The sequence below is a fragment of the Solanum tuberosum genome, unplaced genomic scaffold (assembly GCF_000226075.1).
Source record: "Solanum tuberosum cultivar DM 1-3 516 R44 unplaced genomic scaffold, SolTub_3.0 scf00540, whole genome shotgun sequence".
Classification (NCBI taxonomy): Eukaryota; Viridiplantae; Streptophyta; class Magnoliopsida; order Solanales; family Solanaceae; genus Solanum; species Solanum tuberosum.
Genome location: NW_006239457.1, coordinates 152,602 through 165,081, shown reverse-complemented (window position 1 = coordinate 165,081; position 12,480 = coordinate 152,602). Strand labels below are relative to the sequence as shown.

Here is a 12,480-nt window from a genome sequence, read left to right as displayed (position 1 = left end):
AACATAGTTACTTAGGGGACGACATTACTTTACCCAAATATAGAGATTGCATTAGAATGATTACATAACAATTATAAATTGACAGTTCTAACACATTTTGTTAAACCCAAACAAGAAAATTTAAATATTTATTAAAATCCCGTTTTACCACGGGCTTAATCAGCAGTTGTCCAAGTCATATCGTTTTCAAAGATCCAGTGGCAAACCTCAATTTTCCCCGGTCCTGACCCGAGTGCAATGAAGGCCCCATGACTAGGTCCCCATGAAGAAGTATCCACATGGCAAATGGCAACACCATGGTTGATTTTAGCCTTTGAATTTGGGTCCAAAATATCCGCTTGGTAGACACGGACTTTAGGGACCGAGTGACAGTAATACAGTAAGGAAGGGTACAAGGTTTGATGACAGGATACTGATTTGGTAACTTTTCCACCGTTGATTCCTTTGACCGATCCTATCATGATATTACCGTTTGATCCTTTTGTATTCTCAGTCGTTCGAACCACCACATTTCGACCCAATACTGATGTTGTGAAATCAATCATATCTTCAGCTGAGTTAACACATTGTTTCATCTCGCCAGCGCTCGGTGCTCTTTCACACTCGCTCAAAGCATTTCCGATCATCTTTGCCACCTGAGAATCATTGGCGGCATGAAAAATTTTGTTCAGCTCATCAATTTTTGAGTAAGAAAAGGGTAATTTTGCAGCAATCGTCCGGGGCAAAAATGACCTTTTAGGCATCTTATCCTTTATATCTGGCATAGGCATGATTGTACCACTCTTCAGCATCTTCTCCCGGAAAAACTTTCCTGGCTCAACCCACCGGTTATTCACCTTTTTGCCACCGTTAACCTCACTCGACGAAGCTAAAACCTGGGAAGTTTCGTTTAGGTAATTGGAAAATGTAGCAGTATCTTTGACATAATCTTTGAAAGTGTTGTTAACTCCGTAAGTCTTAAAATTAATATGCGGGTCATTACCCCCTTTGCCGTAAGTAGTGAATACATCGGTACCTTCATTGAATGATTGGCCATAGTTGGTGAAATTCGCTTCACCAGCATTTGCATCCTTGACATAGTTAATGAACTTGTCATCACCAACATTTGATTGATCTATGTAGTTAGTAAAAGTCTCGGATGGACCATTACCTCCAACGCCATAGTTTCTGAAATTATTTTGAGGATTATTGCCATTAGTACTATAAGATGTGAAATTTTGGTTCTCCCCATTTGCATTTTGACCGTAGTTCGTAAATGTTGAGGCTGCAACATTAGTTTCGTTTCCATAGCTGGTGAATTTACTATCAGCACCATTCCCATTTTTGCCATAGCTTTTGAAAGATTGGCCACCAGAATTCCCTTGTTCTAAATAAGTTTTGAATTCTTGTTCCCCGCCTGTTCCTTGATCAGAATAGGCGGTGAACCGCAGATCGGGGACATTGGTATTTGGGGCGTAATTAGTGAATTTTCCAGACCCCCCTGGAGTATTTGTGCTATAGGAATTGAAACTTTGGTCAATTACATTGCCATCAGGGGCATAATTGTCAAATTTATTATCACGGGGAGAACCTCTACCGTAACGTCTGAAAGAATTTACAGATGCATCTTCGGAATAGTTTTTGAAGGAGTTGACTCCGATTCCAGGTTCGTTGGTTCCGTAATTGGTGAAGTTTTTGTTGCCGTAAGTGGTAAAGTGGATATCTCCGGTGTGTTTTACGAGACTTGGTGACAAATCTGATGCGCACATGAGATTTGCTGAAGAGCAAAAGGATTGGAGGTGTGTAGTGAGTGCATTTTGATCAGCAACAAGTTTAGTATAAGTTGCATATTGTGCAGCATTCAATGGAGATGCTTTGTTGAGAAGGAACCATGGCTTTGGTAAGTCATTTGAGACATGTTTTTTCCAGTATCTAATTAGATAGCCTTTTGGTGTAAATGGGTTACCAGCGTCACCAGAATTTTCTCCATCTCCAGCTACAACAATCTACAAACAGAAATTTTAATAGCTTAGTTGGTTGACTATCTGAATTTTTATCTTATCGGTGAAGATGCGATTCTCCCTCATTTCCCCTTTTGTTACCCTCAATTTATGAAAAAAAATCATGAAACTACTTTTTGTAATCTATGTTGCACATAATCTTCAAAACAACGCCTTGTCGCATCCTTGTTAGATCCTCCAAAAATGCACTAATTTTAAAGAATCCATCATGCACTCATCGACTATTTTTGAAAAATCCGAAGCAATATAATATGTAATCAAGTATATATTTACTTCTTTTTTTTCAAGAAACGTACGCAGTATTTAATGAGTTCTTTTCCTTGCAAAAAATTAAAAAGTGTGTGATAGTGCTTTAAGGATCTCATTTTGTGCTCCTTTGATCTACCGTAGAGATAACTTTCTTATTTCATTTCATAGCCATTAATCTATTACTGAATTATAAGCATCTAGATATTAACAACGAGTGCTCGACCGATTAGATCACGAAAAAGAGAAAGAAAAAGTCAGTCTCCGAGAGGCTTTTGCATAGCTGAGTTTTAGGGGATAATATTTTTTATGCTCTTCTACATGGAAAAGTCAAGTATTCTACTATTACAATACTTGCTACTTTTTAAATTGTAATTGCTATCTTATTAGGTTCATCTGATATAATTGTTCAGAACCCACAAACAATTTCAACCAAGCTTTAAAATTTCTTTGAATATATATGTTCTTAAATTCATTCGAAATCATATGAGTAAAACATAAATCTAAAATTAATCCAAATAAAATTTTATCAACTTATAAAATTTAAAATCAAATCCAAACCAAATAAATGTTGGTTTTTCTTCGTTGATTTTCGATTAACACCTTAATTAGGATTACTTCATTGACACCCCATGGGGTTACATCAAGTTACAAGAATCTACCCCTATCGTTTATTTTTATTTGTCTATAATGAACGTTGTATTCTCTTAAAGAAATAATAAATAAACTGCATATTTGTATCATAATATCTATATTCATTGGTGTATAATCTCAATCGACTTGGAGAATAAGTAATTAATGTAGTGAAAATTTTATTCTTAGTATATATAGTAAATAAGTAAAGTGACGAAAAAAGTATATGACAAATCAGGATTACTTCATTTGACACCCCATGAGCCATCATTTGACACCCCATGAGTATATATATATAAAGTTTTTAGAATACTTATGACAAAATCAGGATTACTTGAAGAAACTTAAATGATGAGCATAAAAGTTAAAGATTGTTACTTACATTGAAAGATGGTAGTGAGAACAAAAGAACAAGTAAGATGTAGGAAGAAACAAGATTTTTGTTATGCATTCTTTTGTGTGAAACAAAGAGAGATGAGGTGAATAGTAAAAGGTTGGTGTGGATGTTTGGTTGGAGGCACACAATTTATAGTACAAGGTAGAGAAGATGATGGAGTGGTGTGTTAGTTATGTTCTAATTTAAAAACCACTTTTGAAACTTATGTTCTAAAATTTTTGAAGATTTGTGACTATAAATCAGTTTATCAAGGTTAAATGGAGAATTTTAAAGTTAAGTTATTTTTAATAATGAAAAAGTGATATTCACTCTGTTTTAAAATGAATGACATGTTTTTTATCAAAAAAAAAAAGAAAAGAATGACATGTTTTTCTTTTTAGGTGTAAAAGAGAATGACTCCTGTCCTTTTTTTTATAACACTTTAATTTCAGTTTTTTTACGTGACATATTTAATGTCACAAGATTAAAGGACATTTTGGTACAATTAACATAATTTTGATTTAGAAACACAAGATTAAAAAGTTTTATTTGTTTTTTAAAACTCCGTATCAAGTTAAACTATGTCATTTTTTTTAAAACAGTAACACAAATTAAGACGGAAGAAGTAGTACCACTACTTTTGGTTTCTTGATTAATCACATGCTCTTGAGATGATTTGTTGTTGCAAAGTTTTCGGTAACTGGAAGATCGATTATAGCTTTTGCTTTGTTGATACTCTCTACCTAATTACTTGTGCACTTTTTTTTTCTTAGTTATCCTTAATTATTTGTTCATTTTGACATCAAGAAAGGATAAAAAAATATTTACCTATTATAATCTCAATTAATTAATTTAAAAAAGGTAAACTTTTTGAAAATCATAAATTTTTAATTCATCCACTTAATAATTAATAGGGTAAAATGGTAAATTTATTATATTAATCATTTTTTTAATAGATATATCAATTCAAAAGCGGACAAGTAAATAGAGACACATGAAATAATAATCAAAATATAGGGAATCACTATATCGACTAGGTTTAAAGGGGAAAAAATACTCTGTATTTACCCTACGAATGATTTTTTTTCTTCCTAGAACTCGAATCTAAAATACTTACCTTAAGTGCTTGGGAACTAACCAATAGGGGCATCTGTTATGGGGTCAAACACCTAAATCTTATTTATAACGTAGAAATAAACCATTATGATTTATGGGTGCTGGAAAACATAGTTTGTTTCCATCATAATATGACGACAAGGTGTTTAACTATAAAGAAAAAAAATTGCATCTTATTATGATGAGCATATCTCGATTTTGGACAAGAAAACTCATCTGCTTTGTAAGAATTCACAATGATATAAGTTATTCTTATTGCGGATCCTTTTCCACTGAAAAGGAAAATTTACATATCTAGGAAAACATAGCTACGTGCTATATCTATACAACTTATTGATACTTTCAAAAAATTAACATTTTAAATTTTAATAGAAAAACTCTATTTCGCCTCCCTTCTCCCTCTCTCGCAATATTTTTTATGCATAAGTGAAATACCGATAGACATATACACATATGTATCAATTATCAACCAAAACATATACACATAGATGTACATGTGCATCTAATACATGTATAGTACTAGAAAAATTGATACATATATATATATGCTATGAAATAGATCACACGTTGGTATAGAAAGAGTATAAAACATAGATACACAAATGTACTTATGTATCAGATACATGTATATTACTTTACTTAAAATTAAAATGTGAAACATGACTACAGGGTCGTGCATGACAGATGTATAGTACTTAAAATTAAAATGTAAAACATAAATACACATAAATTAAGAGGGAGAGGGACGCGAGAGAGAAGGTGGAGTGAGAGAGACGAGAGGTAAGCGAGAGAGGAAAGATTTAAGCAATTCAGGGGTATCGTTGCATAAGGTAAGTCAGGAGTACTATACAATCATATTTTGTGAAATTTTCCAAATTAAAAAACCCGTTAGCCTCCTAACTGATATTTGTGATTCGATACCATACAAATAAATATAGTGCACGTAGTTGTTAATTTGTTGCTTTCATTTTCCTTTTAACGTTTCTCCACCTTCTTAATTACCCTTTCTTTCGTTTTCCCTTCCGTTAAAGAAAAAAGTATTTTTTTTCATATTTCTAATTTCATGTTGTTTGTTATGAACATCAATAAATGATCTTAGGACCCTTCACATTTTTAGTTGGATCCTACAATATGTTGATGGTGACTTCACCTTTATTATTACATCTCTAAATAGTAAAGAAACTTACCATAATATATTCCTAGTTCAATTATTATCAACAAAGGCAAATGGAATTATGGAAATTAAGAAAAAGTAAAAGATCGTTAAATGTATGATTGAATTAAAAAACAATTGCATTTCTAGCACGTGAAGGAAAATGTTTTTTCTATTTTCTACTGCACCAGAAAAATCTTGGGAAAATATTTTATGAAAGAAACTTGTTTTCCTGAACTTAATTGGTGGAAAATGATTTTTCTAATAACAGAAATTTACTTCCAAATTTAAAAAAAATTGGAAAATTATCATAAATAGCGCTATTATAGATTATAACAAAGATTACTTAGTTTTCAAATGCTCGCCAAATTTTATTTTTATTTTTAAAAAAATAAAAATTATGGATACATACATACCCAAGTAGTTGTTAATTTGTTGCTTTCATTTTCCTTTTAACGTTTCTCCACCTTCTTAATTACCCTTTCTTTCGTTTTCCCTTCCGTTAAAGAAAAAAGTATTTTTTTTCATATTTCTAATTTCATGTTGTTTGTTATGAACATCAATAAATGATCTTAGGACCCTTCACATTTTTAGTTGGATCCTACAATATGTTGATGGTGACTTCACCTTTATTATTACATCTCTAAATAGTAAAGAAACTTACCATAATATATTCCTAGTTCAATTATTATCAACAAAGGCAAATGGAATTATGGAAATTAAGAAAAAGTAAAAGATCGTTAAATGTATGATTGAATTAAAAAACAATTGCATTTCTAGCACGTGAAGGAAAATGTTTTTTCTATTTTCTACTGCACCAGAAAAATCTTGGGAAAATATTTTATGAAAGAAACTTGTTTTCCTGAACTTAATTGGTGGAAAATGATTTTTCTAATAACAGAAATTTACTTCCAAATTTAAAAAAAATTGGAAAATTATCATAAATAGCGCTATTATAGATTATAACAAAGATTACTTAGTTTTCAAATGCTCGCCAAATTTTATTTTTATTTTTAAAAAAATAAAAATTATGGATACATACATACCCAAGGGCGGACCCACGTTGGTTCCAGGGGGTTCACCCGAACCCCCTCGGCAAAAAATTACACTGTATATATAAGGTAATTTTCTGTATTTATGTGTATATATATATTTTGAACCCCCTCAATGACAAGGAGAAAGAGATAGCCTAGTGGCAAGTTCCCTGAAAATTAAGCCTTACGTCGAGGGTTCGAATCCCTGCATTAGCGTTTTATTTTTTTCTTTTCCAGTTTCAGTTTTTTTTTTTTTTTTTTAAAGGTTTCAGTTCCGTTTTTGACGTTTTTTTTAGTTTTTTTTTTTATAAAACATGCTAAAAGTGTGGTTTTAAACCCAAAAAAATTCAAGGGTCCGCCACTAAAACTAAATACTACTACTTTCTTGAGATTTTGTTTTGTTGGCTTATATATACATGTTTATACTTTTATTTTTCGAACCCCCTGAACGAAAATCCTGGGTCCGCCACTGTACATACCTAGCTTGTGCATACACATGACGTAAAGTAAACACAGATCAAACATACACAAGATGTATCACATGTATGTCATATATATGATGTTACACACATGATATACAATAACTTAAGCAAGAGATACAAGATCTATATACACATAATATACAAGGATATATTACTGTTATGTCACTTGTATTTCATGTATATATGTTAATTTGTATAATGATACACATGAATACAGTGAATTACATCCGTTATACACCTGATATACAGTTATTTCATTATCACCACCACCAAAAGAAAAAGGAAATCTAGAGTTTCTTTAGGAAAAAATCCGATAAAATAATGTGGAGAAGTGCCATTATATTTATTTTTTTCTATTTCATTGAAGATAAAGCAATTTTTCATATTTCTTATTTTGTACATTATTATTAATTGATATAAACATCATTCATATTTTTAGTTGGATGGAACCTAGTTCCTACTGTATTAGTACAATATATATGTTGCATGGTGTGCTCCATGTTTATTATTAATGTTTTATTTATCACATATCTTCAACCTAGTATTAGAATAGCATGATGTGTTCTTGATAGAAAGCAACATAATTTAATATTAGGATATAGAATCATAACGTTAATATATTTGCAATAGATTGGATGAATTTGACTCAGTGGAGCTATTTATATGGGACAGTTCAATCCATTCAAACTAGTCCACACGGGCTATGTAATTTGACGGGCCAAGCCAAGCTAGTTCATATTTTTGGTGGATCAGAAAACATCAGGTTCAACCCATCACTTTATGGGTTAGGGGTCACGTCTGGCCAGCTCACTTTTTAATATTTTTTAAAATTTTAATTTAAAATTCAAAATGTTAATAAAAATTTACAACCGTACAAAAAAATGATTTTTATAAACATAAAATTTCTATGAAACTAAATAACTTTTGACATGATACCACTCAAAATAAATAGAGATATTAATAAGAAAACTACTGGGTCATTTAGTATGGTGTGTATAGAAATAATGTCCAATATATAGAGTGTATTAATAATGTTTGCATTAGTAATACTTGTTTTAATTATGCTTATATTAGTTGTGCCTAGATTATTTCTTATGCATTGTTTGGTTTGATGTATTAAAAACAACATGTATTGTATAAAAATATCCTACACAATTATGGTGAAAAATATGTAAAAGGACTTCTGAGGTTATTAATGCCTAGAAATTCATTGTATTAGTAATACATTCTTCAATACATAATAAAGTGTATAAACATTAATTATACATAGCATAAAAAAGTATACCAAACTTTTTGCTTCTTTTTAACATTCCTTTTTTTATATATAGATTTTGAGGCTTGAATATCATCATTTATGTTGAGGGAGTTTTCCCCTTGCTTTTGATTAAGTTGTTGCATTGATGTGAGGCCATTGCGATTGTTTGTACACGTCTCGTTTACCACTGTATTAGTACAGACTGTAATTTTGGTTTGCTCTTGAGTGATACACAAATTTAAAGATGGTACTTTAATTAAAAAAATATTTGATAATGTTATACCTTGTGTAACCTTCTTCAAAGTACTAATTTTCTTCATTATAATGGAGAAAATAAAAGGTTAAACTAAAACTCTATAAATTTGAAATTAGAAATGCTCTTACATAAATACAATGAAAATATAGAACAAGAAAAAAAATCGATATCTGAAAAATAAAAATAACAAATTAGATGCAGAAATCGTGCAAATTATTTTGATCTTGAAAGAGAGATTATATTGAGAATATCATAAGGAGTTGTGACCGAGAAATGCGCCTGCAAAAAATATGCTGGCATTCAAGTTTCTCTTTGCTAATCAATATTAAAATTTATTCATATGTAATAATTATTTTAAAATGTAGCTATAGACACTAAATACTTATTAATGCTAGCTATGTTGTGTAGTTTTTCCAAAAATCTATTCTAAAATTGGCTTCAAAAATCTTAGTCCAACACTATCAAATTATGAGTTAGGCCAAATCGGCCTAATGAGCCTAGCTCATATTAACGACTTTAAGTTTGAGTCTTACATCCACTTATTATATATAAAAATAAAAAAATACCTAAATACACATTTTATTTTACCATAATCTCTAAATTTTTCTACTATTTAAAAAAAATTCAAAAATCGCATCTCGGATACATCACTCCCCTCTCATTGATACATCCCTATTCTCCTCTCAAATACATCCCTCCCCCCCTCTGATATATCCCTCCTCTCTCGGATACATCCCTCCCCTACGTATTCGGATGTCCTATCCTCTCTCTGATACATCCCTCCCCTCTGATACATTCTTTCCCTATGTATTCAGATGTATTCGAAAGTCTAATGATGTATCCAAAATCCATAAATTTTAAGAATTTTAAGATTTTTTTGTAATTTAAAAAAGAATAGAAAAATAATATAATTAGATCTTAACACTATAATATTTGTGTAAATTACATTCATGTGATTTTGGCCCATGAATAAAAAAGAATTAGACAAACATGAGGGGGTGTATGTTGAGAATAGAATAGTAGCTTATGAGATGATTGATCACATAATTAACATTTTGACAAGGAAACATAGACTAATATACCCCTCACTATATCACGTTTAAAAAGTAGTAAAAATATATCATCTTCGTATAACAAATGATGTATATATACTCTTGTTGTCTAATAAATAATATTAAAAAAAAAATTCGTTTGCAGACTGAATTTAAAAAAGGGAGAAGGGACGGATTTACCCCCGAACTTTAATAAATGGTACGTCTATGCCCTCCGTTATACTTTCCGTCCACATAAGCCCCTGCCGTCCAATTATAGGTACACATATACCCCTCTCACTAACGGACCCCTAATTTCTTACACGTGTCTTAATCCTATTGAACTACCCGTTTGACCCTTTTTTTTAACCCATAACCCAACTATCCGCCCCATAACCCAATACCCACCCAATTTCCTCTAAAAGGAATCCTAATTAAAAGACCCAGAATATGATGTTGAAATTGTTGGTGGTGGTGCTGATGATGCCAGTGTTTTAACAAACACCTCATACTCCTCCTTCAGCGACTCACACCTATACCCATAATCATACCCATATTCCTCAGCGGCTTGTAGCTCAACCCTGGCTGCCTCCTCTGAAGCCAAAACCAACAACCTCTTGATCTCATCCCTCCTCGCCACCGAACGCCTCCATTTCCGTCTAACCATAAAACCTGACACTGGTCCAAAAACCGCCATGAACGCTGCCACCACCAAGCTCGAGAGAAACCCTAGATCCCCTCCCACGAGCATTTACACAAACCCACAAACAACAACAGATCACATCCAAACCCTAATCCTTCCAAATTCATAGAGCTCTATACCACCCCTCCACCAATCACGATGTTGAAAATACTCCACCACACAAAGATCAAAACTTTGCATGCACACAGAATTCAATCAACCAAAATTGTGGAGAAATCGAGAGAGGAAAGTGCAATAAAGTCACTGGAAGAGAGAAGATTCAGACCCAAAGAGAATTTTTTTTCTCCTAGAACGAGAATTTAGGGGATTTTTTAAAGTTTGAAGTTTAGGGGAAAATTGAAAAAGGAAACTAAATAATAAGATATATCTTAGAGGAAATTGGGTGGGTATTGGGTTTATGGGGCGGGTAGTTGGTTTATGGGTTAAAAAGAAAGGTCAAACGGGTAGTTGATTAGATTTAAGACACGTGTAAAAAATGAGGGGGCCGTTAGTGAGAGTGGTATGTGTGTACCTATAATTGGACGGCAGGGGCTTATGTGGACGGAAAGTATAACGGAGGGCATAGACGTACCATTTATTAAAGTTCGGGGGTAAATTCGTCCCTTCTCCCTTTAAAAAATTCTAAAGCTGATTTTTTGGAGAAAGGTCAAATATACCCCTCAACTTTGTGATTCCTCATTTAAAAGATGGTGCATATATATATCTCTGTTGTATTACAAACGGTGCATATTATCCTTTTCGTTAACATACCTTTATTTACTAAATTTAAGAAAAATTTAAAATTGGTGTTTTAATTCCAATAATGTCAAAATATGAACAACAAAATATATAAAATCAGTGCGTTCAAGTCGGAGCTAAAAAAATACACTACACTTCCGGTTAACGTTAAAAATTACTGATAATACACCATCTTAAATTCAAAGAAAATACAAGAATTTATTATATTTTGAAATATAAATATGAAAGAACAAATAAGTTGACACATTTCGTCACTCGATAAGCACACTTTGATTTCCATTATTTCTTTTGCACTAACGAAGTACTCCCAACATTTCATATTAATTGAATTTTTTAGGTATTTTTTATTTTTTAAATTAATTTAATTGTTCAGTTTTCAAGATAACTTTTAGAGTGTTTTTCCAATTTTACCATTCATTTGGATTTTCAATGTGATGACTTTAATAAATTTGACAATAATTAATAAAGGTAAAAATGGAAAACTATGTTTAATTTATGTCTTAATCTACTTTTCTTAAAGGGTGTGAAACACCTCAAAAATTCAATTAATATGGAATGAAAAGAGTAATGATTAATCATCAAAGCTGGCTAAACCAGATAATAATTGATTAATGGAAAGGAAAGTACTCAAAAAAACAAAAATCAAAATAGACATTTGAACTAACCACCATCAAGTTCATAATGTTTTGATTGCTATAAAATTATTTAATTTTCATCATTTCTTAATCTCCATTCCTTTTTAGTATTGTTTCATATTCTTACGCTCTTTCTGTATTTTTCCTTTTCATTCAAGTTGATACACAAAGACAATACTCCCTCAGTCCCTAATTACTTGTCTACTTTTAAATTGATACACCTATTAAGAAAACAATTATTGATATAGTGAATTTATCATTTTACCCCTATTAATTATGAAGTAAATGAATTAAAAACTTACGATTTTCAAGAAGTTCTACATTTTTCTAAGTAATTAATTGAGGGTATAATAGGTAAAAATATTTTGTCATTTCTTGATTTGTCAAAATGAACAAGTAATTAGGGACAACTAAAAAAGGAAAAGTGGACAAGTAATTAGGGGGACAAATGGAGTAAAATATTTCTTTATTGTTGTTTCTTTTGCACTTATAACGAAGGGAAAAGGGTCTGAAAAATACTTCAACTTTGGCCGAAATTTCTGTTACAATACCAAACTTTATGGAGGACCTTTTACCCCCCGTGGACTATTTAATAGTGTATTTGAAAGGTATATATGTGCTCACGCGTACATGTTACTATTTATAATGATGCAATATTTATGATGTCAACGTGGCACATATATACCTTAAAAATACACTATTAAATAGTGCAGGGGTAGAAAGATCCTCCATAAAGTTTGATATCGTAACAACAATTTCGGTCAAAGTTAGAATATTTTTCAGACTTTTTCCCTATAACGAAGTAATGATCAATTATCAAAT

At 31.5% G+C, this 12,480-nt stretch overlaps 1 protein-coding gene across 1 annotated transcript; it reads right to left on the bottom strand.

Annotated features, from left to right (window-relative positions):
* LOC102602029 (polygalacturonase non-catalytic subunit AroGP2) lies at positions 1-3,365 on the bottom strand. Its single transcript, XM_006365166.2, has 2 exons — positions 3,262-3,365; positions 1-1,985 (listed from the first exon to the last, which is right to left on the bottom strand). The coding sequence occupies exons 1-2, from the start codon at positions 3,328-3,330 to the stop codon at positions 156-158; spliced, it is 1,899 nt and encodes a 632-aa protein (XP_006365228.1). The 5' UTR covers positions 3,331-3,365; the 3' UTR covers positions 1-155.
* Positions 3,366-12,480: the final 9,115 nt, after the last annotated feature.